Genomic DNA, 12,585 nt, shown 5'->3' with positions numbered 1-12,585 from the left:
ACAGTTGTGCTTCGTCTTCTGTTTGGGATAAAAACACAATTGCTGCAGTCAGCGGGGAGATACCATTACAGGCAAACAGGGAGGCACAGAAGCTAAAGAGTATCTGACTAGCATGTTAGTTTACACTACAGGGCAGATAATATCACTTCATGTCATTCTTCAGGGGTGCTCTGGGGAGAAAAACCTTACATGAAAGTTGCAGCACAGTTTGCATGAGCACAAGCACTTGCATCACGCAGATTGTACAGTGCAGCTGTCTAGCCCCCAGCCAGAAGGCAGCCACGCAGAAGATAGGTAGAGGAGGAGGGGGGAAAGACAGAAGAGACGGAGGGTGTGGAGACAAAAGCAGGACGAGAGAGAGAGAAAGACACATGGAGGAGGGGAGAGATCCACAACAACGGCAGACTCACTCCTCCAGCTTTGGCTTTGTATTAAAGCAGAAAGCGCAGGCACACAGGCGAACAGCGGGAGGAGGAAAAAGAGAGGAAGAAAGGGGGAGAAAATCCTCTGTGGCTGGTTAGAGGTAGATCCCACTGTTTTCAGTCTCTGCCAGCTTGCTTGAAGGCCTTTCACAACCTAAGGCCAGGTAACAGAACTGATGAGGAGCCCTGTCTCCCCCTGTCAGAGAGTGTACACTTAGAGGCAGGACCACCAGCTCAGCGCACATGTCCAACCCAGCAGGCTGTATTTGTCACCAGTCAGGTCTACTACGAGAGAGAAGAGATGGTTGTGTCGCCTTTAATAATCCTTTAAATGATATGGTTTGTTGAATGATGTGTACAGGCTTAACACATGACGATGATTCACCATTTAAAACCCTTGATAGGATTATCCAGGATAGCATGAAGTAAGCAAATATGGCACGCATGGATATTCCAGAGTCATGAAAGCGGAAAACATGTATAGAAGAAAATATACTAAACATGAGTCAGCTGGTGTGCTCTCTTTGAAAAGGGCTTAAAGCCATTTTCCAATTATGAAAGAGTAAACACAAAACCATGAAAATAAGAGTCAATGTGCGAGATAACATGCTCGGTGATATCTTGGTATGGTTGTGTTTATGTAACATTGTTGCTGATAAACATATCCTCATATCTGTTTTGATTTTTGCCAGAGGAACAAAATGTTCTGGAGATGCATCCTTTTTTTCTGATGCACCCAACTCTCTGTGCTGTCGCTTCTGACGTTGCCATTGGCAAAGGCAGGAGCTTATTATGGGCTGTTTCAAAACCACGGATGCATCAGACACTACTGTAGCTACTCCCCTGAGGAAACTTTAACTCGCTGAGATGTGCCCCTGAGAGCCCGACGGCTCCCGTTGGTTTGATAATCCTTACACATGGCTGACATGGCTCCAGCTGTAAACTCGACCACTGAAAACTCGTTGCCAGCCTACTGATGTCCAGCTGCTGAGGTTTTAGTGTGCAAATGACAGCCTTTGAGCTGACTGAGCTCGGCCCGAGCCAAGTTTGTGCTATTTTGGCAAAAGCCAAAATGCTACTGTAGCGTTGGTGAGAAAAATGGTACAGTAGGCTGTTTGACTTGGCAGATTGATCCAGTGTTGAAGCTCCCTTTACCTCAGTTCTGTCAAAACAACTCCATGAGGTGATTCTTTAACCATCTGTGATCCATTCTCATCTATTCATCATCCATTATTCTCTACCGTGTTAGGCTATATTCTCTTTTTTCTTGCTTGCTCTGTCAAAAGATTATTGATGGAGCAGAAAAGGAAATCTTAAGGTGTGAATGTGCCGCGATCAGTCAAAATCATTAAGACGAGATCAAACAGTGGATCAATAAATAAGCTATACAGCCGTTGGCATAATGCCTGAAGGGATATAATTATGGTGCTTTAATGGCTATATCTTGACGGCTTTACAGAATGAGTGTAGTCATTTATGGCAGCAGACAGTCACTGTAGCTATCAGACAAGTGAAAAATCTAAGGGTCATTATGAAGACAGGCCTGCACATACATACAGCATGTATCCCGGCTTTAACTAGTGACTCACTTCCAGCTCTGTAACGTTATGCCCCCGTCCACTGATGCAATATGAACTGACAGCATGCTCTGTGCCAGCTCATGTGCTGGCGATGCCATGCATTGTATTGCGGTTGTTGTCTCGTGCAATAGCTGTGTGCATCCTACAGTTGCTGTCTCCCGTGGAGGCATATCGAGAGCATTGCTGGCAGTTGTCTTTGTACACTCTCTCAGTCTGCAGACCTTGCACACGGTGCTGTCAAAGGCTCGGGCTCAAAGTAAAGGAATGTGCTGTCAGTGCCTTACAGCTCTGGTGACGCACTCCCTTTTTCATCAGTGCTGGCGTCACTTGAACAGGGGCATTGCATTAAGAATCTCGCAGCCAATAATGGGAAATGGGCATTCCTGCTGTACCGGCTTAACGGCATGAATGCCCTCTGAGAATGCATGACATTATCTCAATGAAGGGTAAAACCCATTGATGTTTATTAGCCACCTTGTCTGTGCAATGTTATATGCTCAGTGTGCTGAGCACAGGGAAGTGATTATGAATCCCAGAAAGTAATCCATGCACAAAGATCAAACCTCCTGGATGGTAATGTCACGGACAATAGGATTACCAAGCATTTGATTTCAGGAAAGAGATGTGCACATCTCAGCTCCAAAATGCATCTCTTATGATTTGGAATAACAAAAATTAGCACATTAGAAAGCTTTTTTTGTGTGTGCGCAAACCGGGTTAACAACTGCTGAGCAATGAAGCAGGGCAGCAATAGTCCTGCAGAGTATCTACTGTACAGATCCACATCATAACCCCTCAAACAAAACCAACCTAAGGGCTGTGGATTTAGCAAAACCCTTACAGTTTAACTATGTGTACCATTTCACAGCAGGTGCAGAATGATCATGCAGTATCACGTCCTGCTCTGTGGTCCAGCTGTACATTGCTCTGCAACAGTAAACTGTGAAAACCAAAAGCTTGTCTGCAATCGTGACCATTCTGACGCACGATAAATCCGTATTCAGCAAGAACTGGAAACAGAGAAACGTGATGATACAGAAGGGTTGGAGTGACAGGTATCATCAGAAAATTGGAATACTGAAAGTGATTCATTCAAAATGAAGAAAAGTGTTTTTTTCCCCACAACTTGACCGATTTGACCCGCATGGACACGCTCGTCTTTACAAATGACCTTCTCCTTCAGACCTCCTAACGTTACAAACTTTACATGGTGAGTCGATGACAGCATACAAGAGCCTAATGGACTATTACTATTTTTTGAGAGGTTCGGGTCACGACTGAAATGACTGCCATTTTGTTTCTGGCCGGGTGAGTAAATACGCTCAACTGTAACTGTCTTTCATATTCCAACTGGACACATCGCTGTCAGGTTAGCGTCACTAGCTAACATTAGCTAACTTCAGCTACTTTTTTCTACCTGCTGGGTCAACCGTTCCAAGAGGTGAGGTGATACGCCACTGAAAATCTGAGTTGTGGCCAAGAACATGGCACGTTTAAAATGCTTCAATGTTAACATCTGACGTTAGTTTAAGGACTTAAAGCGGAGCTTGTTTTTTCCCAAGTTTATCAATTGGAACAGCCGTAAACAGCACAAATCATACGCTTCTCTGCAGTGCTGGTAGTCTTCATTGGTAGTCATATGCAAAGAAGCTATTACCCTACGTCCTTGTTAAATGGTTTAACACACAACACATTAACAGACCTGGTTTGATTACTAATTGAAAATGCCTCAGTTGGTCTCTCTTCAGCATGCCTTGCATGCAGAGTATTCATTTTGTTCCACTGTGCTGAGCTGAATAAAACACACTTCACACATGCTGACGTATTCTACCCAAGGCAACCTCTGCATCCCTTCAGGCCAGAGTAGTGAAGTGTAGTATCCTTAAAGGCCAAGAAAGCCTTCAGCCAACTCCAGGTTATCCTCCTCTTGGCTTTCCAGTGTTGTAGGCACAGCATTAGCATTCCAGAGGGACCGGGGCCTGCCAGCAATGATGAAATGACATTTACAACAGAACAGACTCATCCCGCTCCAGCTCCTCATTAAAGGAGTATTGGCCAGGCGCTGTGAGCCTCGGTCCGTTTGACAGACAGTCAAAGCAACACATTAATGTCAATCTGCGGCACATGTCCTCTGTCCCCTTACAGCAATAGCAGCGAATATTTCACAAAGTCATCGATTTGCAACCTCGCTTTCGCCTTCCTGAGCTCTGCCTCTCGGCCCTGTCATGTGACTTTCTGTGGTTAAAGCTCTCTTTGGACTAATGCTGGAAGGAAAGAGGGAAGACAGAAATCCGCCTCTAGCTCAGAACCACAGACAGACCAAGATGTTCAATTGCCTGTTATGCAACACCATAAACAGAATGGTGCATGTAATATCATTATTATTACTGGTACACTAAAGGAACTTGGGAATCTGAGGAATGTATTCATGTATTCATGCGCACTTTACACATGGAAACAAGACAGAGATTTAAGCCAGTGAATGGCAGGGGTGGACTGCCTATCAAGGACTCTGTGGAGAGATCCGTGAAGGTCTCATATTCATTAAGATGACTGATCTCCATGTATGGTATTAGATCATAACATGACAGGGTAATTCAGCTCAACGTTATGCACCAGCTGGTAAGTACATGAGGGAAAAATTTAAGCATTCATGTACAGGGTTGTAAATGAATAAAGTGATGCAGACTACACACACTACAACAGAGAAACTTAGATGTGCCTCTGCAGAGAAATAAGATGGCATAACGCTTATTCAGCTAAATACTGAAGGCGTTGAGTACAAGGCAAAGGGTAGATGGTGTGCAGAAAATTCTTGTGCAGCACCACACCAAAAATACAAAGCTTAATATAACTCCAGAAAAACAACCCCATCTAAATATGTCCACCTTTCATCCCGGCAGATCTGACACATGATGTACTGAAGTAGAGACTCATGCTTTCCACATAGACCGTGGGACTCATCACTATCCCAAAAATAACAGCTCAGACCCAGCCGCATCTCATACACACACACTAGCGATGCCACACACACTGTACAAATCACACAAGAGAACACACTCACACCCACAAATATACGGCAGAAGCTGCAAGGAACTCGTGTGCCCAGTAAGAGCTGTCACAGCATCATCCAGAAATGAGTCATATTTCCACCCGAGGCTCACTCACATGACTCTGTTGTGATAATGGTGGGCAAATACAAAACAACACTCGGGTTTCATCACTGTGTATGAAGACACATGGTATTAATTCATCTTGGTGGAATTTTTTTTTGCATCTCATTCACACACAGACAAACGTATGTTGCACCTCGCCGCCCCTCCCCTGGAGAGAGATGTTGTTTACTAAGAGCACAGGAAGGGAACATGAGAGGACAGAGCAAGGTCTGGATGCCATAGGTGACTCAGCACAGACACTGGAGAGGTAGACACCGTGTTTTCCTCCACCACCACCCACTCCACTGCTGTCTCCATGAATGGGAGCTCCACCAGTGCCGCCCAGACAGACGAGCCTGCCTGTCGCGCTCACCCGACAGCATTCACACTGAACATGCTACTCACATGTCGTAGAGCCGGTAGCCCATGGCTGAGCCCGGTCTGCTCGAGTGGGACCCGGGATCCCGCGTTCGCCTGGGGTCCGTGCTGCTCACCACGGCGCGCCACACGCTTGGTTTGTCCATCCTGTATGCTGGTCAATGGGACTGCGTGACAGAGACGGCGTGCGCACACGGGCTCACTCACATTCACTCTCCCTCTCCCTCCCAGTCACAAACACAGGCAGCCTGAGAGCAGTGTGTGTGATGTAACGAGGAGCATCCAAGAGGCTGGCGGCTGGTGGGGGGTGGCTGGTTATGGTGATGGAGGAGGAGGAGAAGGAAGAGGGGTGGAGGGAGAGGCTGTTGTAGAGCCAAGAAGCTGAAGGCGCTGGCTGTTGAGCACTGATGAGAAGCCTCTGTTTTAAAGCATGGTGGATGATGGGTAATTGTTCACTGGAGCCAGTACCTGGGGAGGATGCCACTCCTAAATAAAAAGCAAGAGGACACAACCTGCAGCAGAGCCACTGGGAGATTATACTGGCTCTCATAAACACAGAGAAGCATCTGCGTACGCCTCTCCCCACCCTCTTATCAGCTCCAGTAGTACAGTCCTCAGCAAGGCCACACGATTGGCTCCTTGGTCTCCATAGAAACAGGAGGATGTGTCAGAGGTAGGGCTCATTATCATGCCTTCTCTCCCCTCCCTCCCATTTTGTTTTCACTCCCTCTCTCTTCTCCTTCGCTCTCCATCTCTTCCCATTCCTCTTCTTCTCACATACTCACCCCTCCTTCCTCTCCATCTTTCTCTCTTCTAAAATCAATGCACTTTTCTCTGTAGTGTCTTTCAGAACAGATGAGGCTTTCCAGTCCAATGAGGGGTGGTGCAAACAGGTAAAGATGCTGCATAGCTCTGATTAATTATGACTGCAGAAAAATAGAAACACCACAGGACTAACACAGAGATGGGATAATGGAAGCAAATGAAAATTCCAGATATAATTATAAGGAAAACAAGTCATCTGGTGAAGGAGTTAGAGAGCGTGCAGTTCTGGACTTTGCGTTGCCAGGAGTTAAAACTATGTGGCTTGCACAGACATTGCATCATATACAAGTGATGCCAAAACCAGAAAGGAAGTGTGAAATATTAAGCAGAAATAAGGCAACATCACTGAAGATTCGATCTTGATTCAAAGGAAAACTGAAGTGGTGACAAAACGGATCAAAATGAACTGCAGATGATGTACACAACGTACTGTACACTGACTGTACTGTACTGAGCCTCTGTTAGGAAAGAGACGGCACTGTTGTTGACATTTTAACCACGTAACAGCATCTAAAGCGGGACAGCAGGCAGGCAGGCGAGTGTCTATGGAGACAAGCTTTCATCAGGACTTTATAAAGCTAACACACACACACACACACACACACACACACAGTGGGCTAACCCTAGGCCCGATGGCTCACAGTCTCCAGGGGAGGATGCCTTTCAACCCCGGGCAGGCTCAAAGGCACACAGTCCTGTCCACGTATCGAGTGTTAACGCCAAGGTGACTAGTGCTGTCAGACCTCTGTCTTTTTCTTAATGAACTTGTGTAGCTGCTAATTGTATATGTGCATCATCTCACTGCAATTACACCGGCTATGTTAGTTCTAATTATCAAGCACAAGTGCGGATCCCTCAAGCTCTGCCATGCGCCTGTCACCGAGCCATTTGTGTGTGTGTGACTGTGTGTGTACCCCTATGCCTGTTTATGCACGCTTGTTTGTGTACACCTGTGAGTGCAGAGTGGAGTGTATAATTTTGGCCTCCATCGACATTGTTGAACCTTTTATATCCACATATCCAGCACAAGATTTCCATTTTGGGCACCTTATGAGCTTTCCTTTTGTGCTACACTCACCACATTTACATGCACATTTTTTTCTAGTTTTTGCTCTTATTTTTTTTTTTTTAAAAAAAGGACATTATTCCTCCGAAGCTGTTTACATGGCTATTAACTAGAATTACTGCCTCGCAATTGTTTGCCTCCACGAACCAGTCAAGTTGCGGTTTATATCCGTGTCTGTCCAGGGTCATATGTCGCCATAGCAGCTTGAAAAATGGATGTTGCTGCAAAGAAGCTACAAATTCTACAATGTTGATTCTTCACACACGTCTTCCTATGGCAAGCTGTTTTAACATTTAATAGCTAGACTGGATATTCATTACTGATCTGCAACATAATTTTGCCTAGTCAAAACTCTTATTCAAGATATCTGTAATTAGATTTTAACTCGTCAAAACTCTAATTATGAGAAACCCCATACACATTAATGACAAAAGTAGTTTGAATCTTACTAGTCAAAACTGAATTACAGATATCTGTAATTAGAGTTTTGACTAGTCAGAATGACGTCATTGATATCTTCAATTAAAATGCATACTAGTCACAATGACATTACGACTAGTCAAAATGGTGTTGTTGATATCTATAATGGTAATTCCGGATAGTCAAACTTCGTGATTAAATGTTAAAACAGCTTGCCATAGTCTTCCTCACTGGCAGCACAGATGGTCTATACAATCAGCACAGTTTCAAGGTGGTCACCCAAGATTAGTGTCACCAATTCAGTGACTGACGCAGTGTCTCCCCTTCTGTTGCTGAGTTACAGTATGACACTGAATAACAGCCAAACAAGTGTTTTTTGCAGAGCATTCTAATGTCAGAGTAAAGCTGACCTTTGGCCTTTTGGATATAAAATGTCATCACATCATCATTATATTTGGGAGGTCACAGTGACCTTGACCTTTGACCACCAAAATCTAACCACTTCATTGCTGAGTCCAAGTTGACATTTGTGCCAAATTTGAAGAAATACCTGAAGGCATTCTTGAAATATCGAAGAAGGATGGATGGTATTTCTGACAGGCAAAGTGGGCTATTAATTTGGGCATGCATCTCTACCTCACAGCCTTGCAAACTGTTGGCGAGTTGGTTTGCGTAGAACACACAGAGCTGATCGAACATAGGCAAGAGTCCGTGTGTCACAAATAGGGTTTGGTACCAAAATGGCGCCAGTACCTTCACAACCGGTTCCTACTGGACTGAATAACAGCTCAGATTTTACTGCTTCATTTCCATGCCAAATGAGATTGTGTGCATAATGAATGTTAAAAGAGAGAGACAAAGCCTGTGTGTGCCAGCGATGTATGACAGTGAGGCAAACAGTATAAAGTTAAGCCTAGCTGTACAATGTGCAAACTACAATCTGCTCAAGACCAAAGCCAAGTTCCCATGTCTTGCCTCATTGCTGATTAAAGTGAAGGAGGTTAGCTTAGCAGTTAGCAGCTATTCTCACTGTAGTGAAAATCTCAGCCACTCCTAAAAAGACAATGGAGAAATGTCTGGCTGCTGAGTTAGGGGGACGATAACTGTGTTTTGTATTTATGCATTTAGGTAGATATTGAAGCATACTCAAACAATATATCAACTTTTTGTTAATTTTAAGTTCAAATTCATCTATGCAATAAAAAAGCCCTTTTCTTAAGTAGTTAGAAGTCGTTTCGTGCTTTACTTTCTTTTAAAGTGGTGGTTAAGGCGCCGTATCAGTGCAGCATCCCTATCAGAAAAAAGCCAAATGACACCCAACCCTGATCACAAACTGCAGTAAAAACCCCAGTCAAGGGGCACCCTGAATGCACTGTATACAATACCAAATAGTGCTCCTAAAACCCGAGTAGTATAATATCATAGTATATAGTATATATGCAATACTATCATCCCATATGTCTTAATTTGAAAATGTCACAATTGAAATAAAGCCTAATTGGGAATATCAAAATGGAAAATGCTGCTTTTATGACTTGTTTCAAATTCTGATTATTTTCAAATGATTATAGATGATATATTTTATGTTATATATAATAATGGGATATTAGCGTGCAGGTAAAAGTGGTCACTGAGGCCGTGATGTCCACTTTACACACAATATATCTCATAATATGGAGACTGCCATTACAATTCGTTCATGCTCATAGTCAACCCAAATACCTTTCTCCTACAGTCTTTAAGAGAAGGCTCTGAGTTTAACACAGTTGACAGTTCAACATTTTCAATTGTTGGACATACTAAAGATTGCAGCCTGTAATTAGCAGCCTTTAGACTTTAGGACCAGTTACCTCTTCGGTCCTCGGTAGCACTTGTAATGTCACCTACAGAGCACAGAGACAGTTAATCAGTGAGGTGTTCCGGTAAAACTCGAGTGCAATTCTACCAAAGCTTGACATGTAATTTAACCTCCACGTTGACAGCTGACCAATTTGTGTGCTCTGCTGGTCACTGCGTGTGTGTGTGTGTGTGTGTGTGTGTGTGTGTGTGTGTGTGCCGCGCACATCGCCGAAAGGTTGTGAGGGGGAGGGGACTCTGACAGGAGCATCGGCGAGCTCCGTCCTGTTCAACTCTAGGTGTGTATGTGAAAACCGACGAGCACAACGAGTGTTGGTAGTCTGGGCACACACACACACACACAGACACACAGACACACAGACACACACACACACACACAGACACACAGACACACACACACACCGGCAAGCAGACCGCTGAGCAAGATGCTCTTTCAAATTGACAAATAACCTTAAATTTATGGTCTCAGCGATCACTTTTCAACACTAAAGCGCAGGCTGTAATGCCTCCGCGCGCACACACACACAAGCACACACACATATGGAACAAAAACAAGCACACACACACACACAATTACAAGGACTAAGGTTAATGTTTAAATTGCCATTTATATTTTCTAGCCCTGCATACACCAAGACATGTTGGTACATGGCCTTTAAGATGCAAAAACATTGCATACATTGGCCTTCCTGTGCCAACCTCCCATCTCTCCTCTGTCACCATATGGCCCCCTTTAATCCAGCTGGCCTCTGTGCTTAATGCGGGCTGTTGGGCTATGGCTGTAGGATTCTGTGCAGGGCTGTGTGCGAAAGGCTTTCCAGCCTTGCAGCGCACTAAACACACAAAGCGCAGATACACATACATTGCACACACACACACACACACACACACACACACACACACCATATGTAAACACGCACCGTAGGAGGCTTTTAGTTTGACAGGAAGTGCATGTTGATGAGATCCAATCTAACGGCCTTGTGTCGGTCTTCTTGAAGAATGAGCCAACTAGAGAAGTGAAATAGTGAGCTTGCATTCACTAAATATATGTCGAGTCAGGTTTATTTATAAAGTGCATTTAAGACAACAAATGCTAATCGAAGAGCTTTACAATAACTTTAAATAAAACAGAAAAATGATGCAATAAAACTCTCCGAAATAAGAGAATGAAAGATGTCTTCATGAAATCATAACACAAAGACAGCACGGCACAAGCAACAAAATAAAAAAACAAGCAAATAAAAACCAGAGCGAGGTCATAACCAGGCATGTCATCATGATTAAAAGAGAAGAGACGGACAGGATTTAAAGACATCACTGGACGGGGAAGACCCACTTGTTTGTGGAAGACTGTTCCACAGTTTAATCTCCTTTGGTTTCTAAATGCATAGAGTAGAGATTGGCCAGAGATTGGGTCGGGAGGTGGAATAGTGGAAGAGCAGTTAAGAAATGTAACCAGATGCCAGCCCAAACAGCGCTTTAAAAACAAATAAATGCATCTTGAAATTAATTCAGCACTGGGAGGCCAGTGCAATGGAGATACTGTGTCTCTTCCTGGTACCAGTGAGGAGCCTTTCTGCTGCATTTTGAACAAGCTGCAGGCAACACAGGGCTGACTGAATGATTCCCGCATAGAGGGAACTGCAATAATCGAGGCAAGAGGAAATCAACGCGTGGACTAAAGCCTCAAAATATTTAACTGGCAGGAATGATTTTAATTTTGCATGTGATCTAAGATGGCAGAAGCTGGTGCTGACAAGTGAGTGGATTTGTAGTCACATTTTAGACCAGAATCTAGGATAACACAAGATTATGGAGAATGGAAACCAGTCTGATAGCATGGTGGAGAAACTGGAGAACGCCTACAGTCACTGGAGGAGGATGAGTGGGCATCTTCCTTTTGATTTTAAACAGCTGAGAGAAAAGCACAGACCTGAAGCTGGAGACTGACTCGCCTTCTCACACGGCATCTGAAGCAATTCAATCGACAACAGATTAATCAGCAGCAATTGATGAACTGATACTTTACTCTACTAGTACTTTTCTCAACAAAAATACCAACATTTCATTAGTCACAGTTTTGTACACTTGAATATTTGCTGTTTAGTGTTTACGCAGCAATATCTTACACTTAACATTGTTTTTCTAGTTTAGTTGTTGCTGTGTAAATTTGTCATTGTGAAAAAGAGAGGACGCAACAACACATAAACTCAAGAGTTGCTCAGCTGGAATTGAAAATCACACATTTTCCTGACATTGCCTGTTTCTCGCTGAACTGGCTGTCAGTCTCTGCTGAGTTGCCTTAGCTGATACAAAGACAGATAACAGTGATGTACAACTGCTGGAGGTCACAAAACACCAAGTTCTGTACACTTGAACTTCTCAAAACTGATGCAGCACTTTGTTCCCATCAAAGTGCATTCTGGTAGTTTTTTTCCCCCTCTTTTTTGGGTGGCTAGCGTTCTTGGATCTTATAAATCTTTAACAAGACAAACTGTGTGTTCACCGTGCAGCGTTTTGAATGCGTCTGCACAATATGCGGGAACAACAGCACTGGTGGAACTGTCTGTTCCTAGCAGTGGGAAGCATTACATTGTCCTCAGCTGAGTAGCTCTGCAGGGGTCCCGTCTCCTCTCATGAGACTTCAGCCCACTTCAAACGCATCAGAAGAGGAGAGAGAGTGACGGAGAGAGTCAAGTGGGAGAGAAGTGACAGTTGGCGGAGCACTATGAGCTGCACACCACAAGATGGCAGTGCATCACCTCGTCTGCAGGAACAATGGCAGCCTGATGTGATCGATGCCATGCCTGATGTTGGGAAAACATTTCCCTCAGGAGGGTTATTGTTAGGCCACACGTGACAGACCGAGTGAGGGAAAGCAC

The 12,585-nt window shown here is 44.2% G+C and overlaps 1 protein-coding gene across 7 annotated transcripts in view; it reads right to left on the bottom strand.

Annotated features, from left to right (window-relative positions):
* LOC125891208 (IQ motif and SEC7 domain-containing protein 1-like) overlaps positions 1-12,585 on the bottom strand; it is a 129,453-nt gene that overhangs the window by 61,279 nt on the left and 55,589 nt on the right. The window contains exon 1 of one of the 7 annotated variants that reach the window (XM_049580266.1): positions 5,563-5,829. The exons of the other annotated variants lie outside the window; for them this stretch is intronic. Within the exon in view, the coding sequence (XP_049436223.1) occupies positions 5,563-5,681 (119 nt within the window). The 5' untranslated portion in view covers positions 5,682-5,829. Of the gene's footprint in view, positions 1-5,562; positions 5,830-12,585 lie in introns of those variants that run through there. 7 annotated transcript variants of the gene reach the window in all.

This window comes from Epinephelus fuscoguttatus, linkage group LG7 (assembly GCF_011397635.1).
Source record: "Epinephelus fuscoguttatus linkage group LG7, E.fuscoguttatus.final_Chr_v1".
Taxonomy (NCBI): domain Eukaryota; kingdom Metazoa; phylum Chordata; class Actinopteri; order Perciformes; family Serranidae; genus Epinephelus; species Epinephelus fuscoguttatus.
Note: the sequence above shows the minus strand (reverse complement) of the source record. Positions and strands in the feature narration are given on the sequence as shown.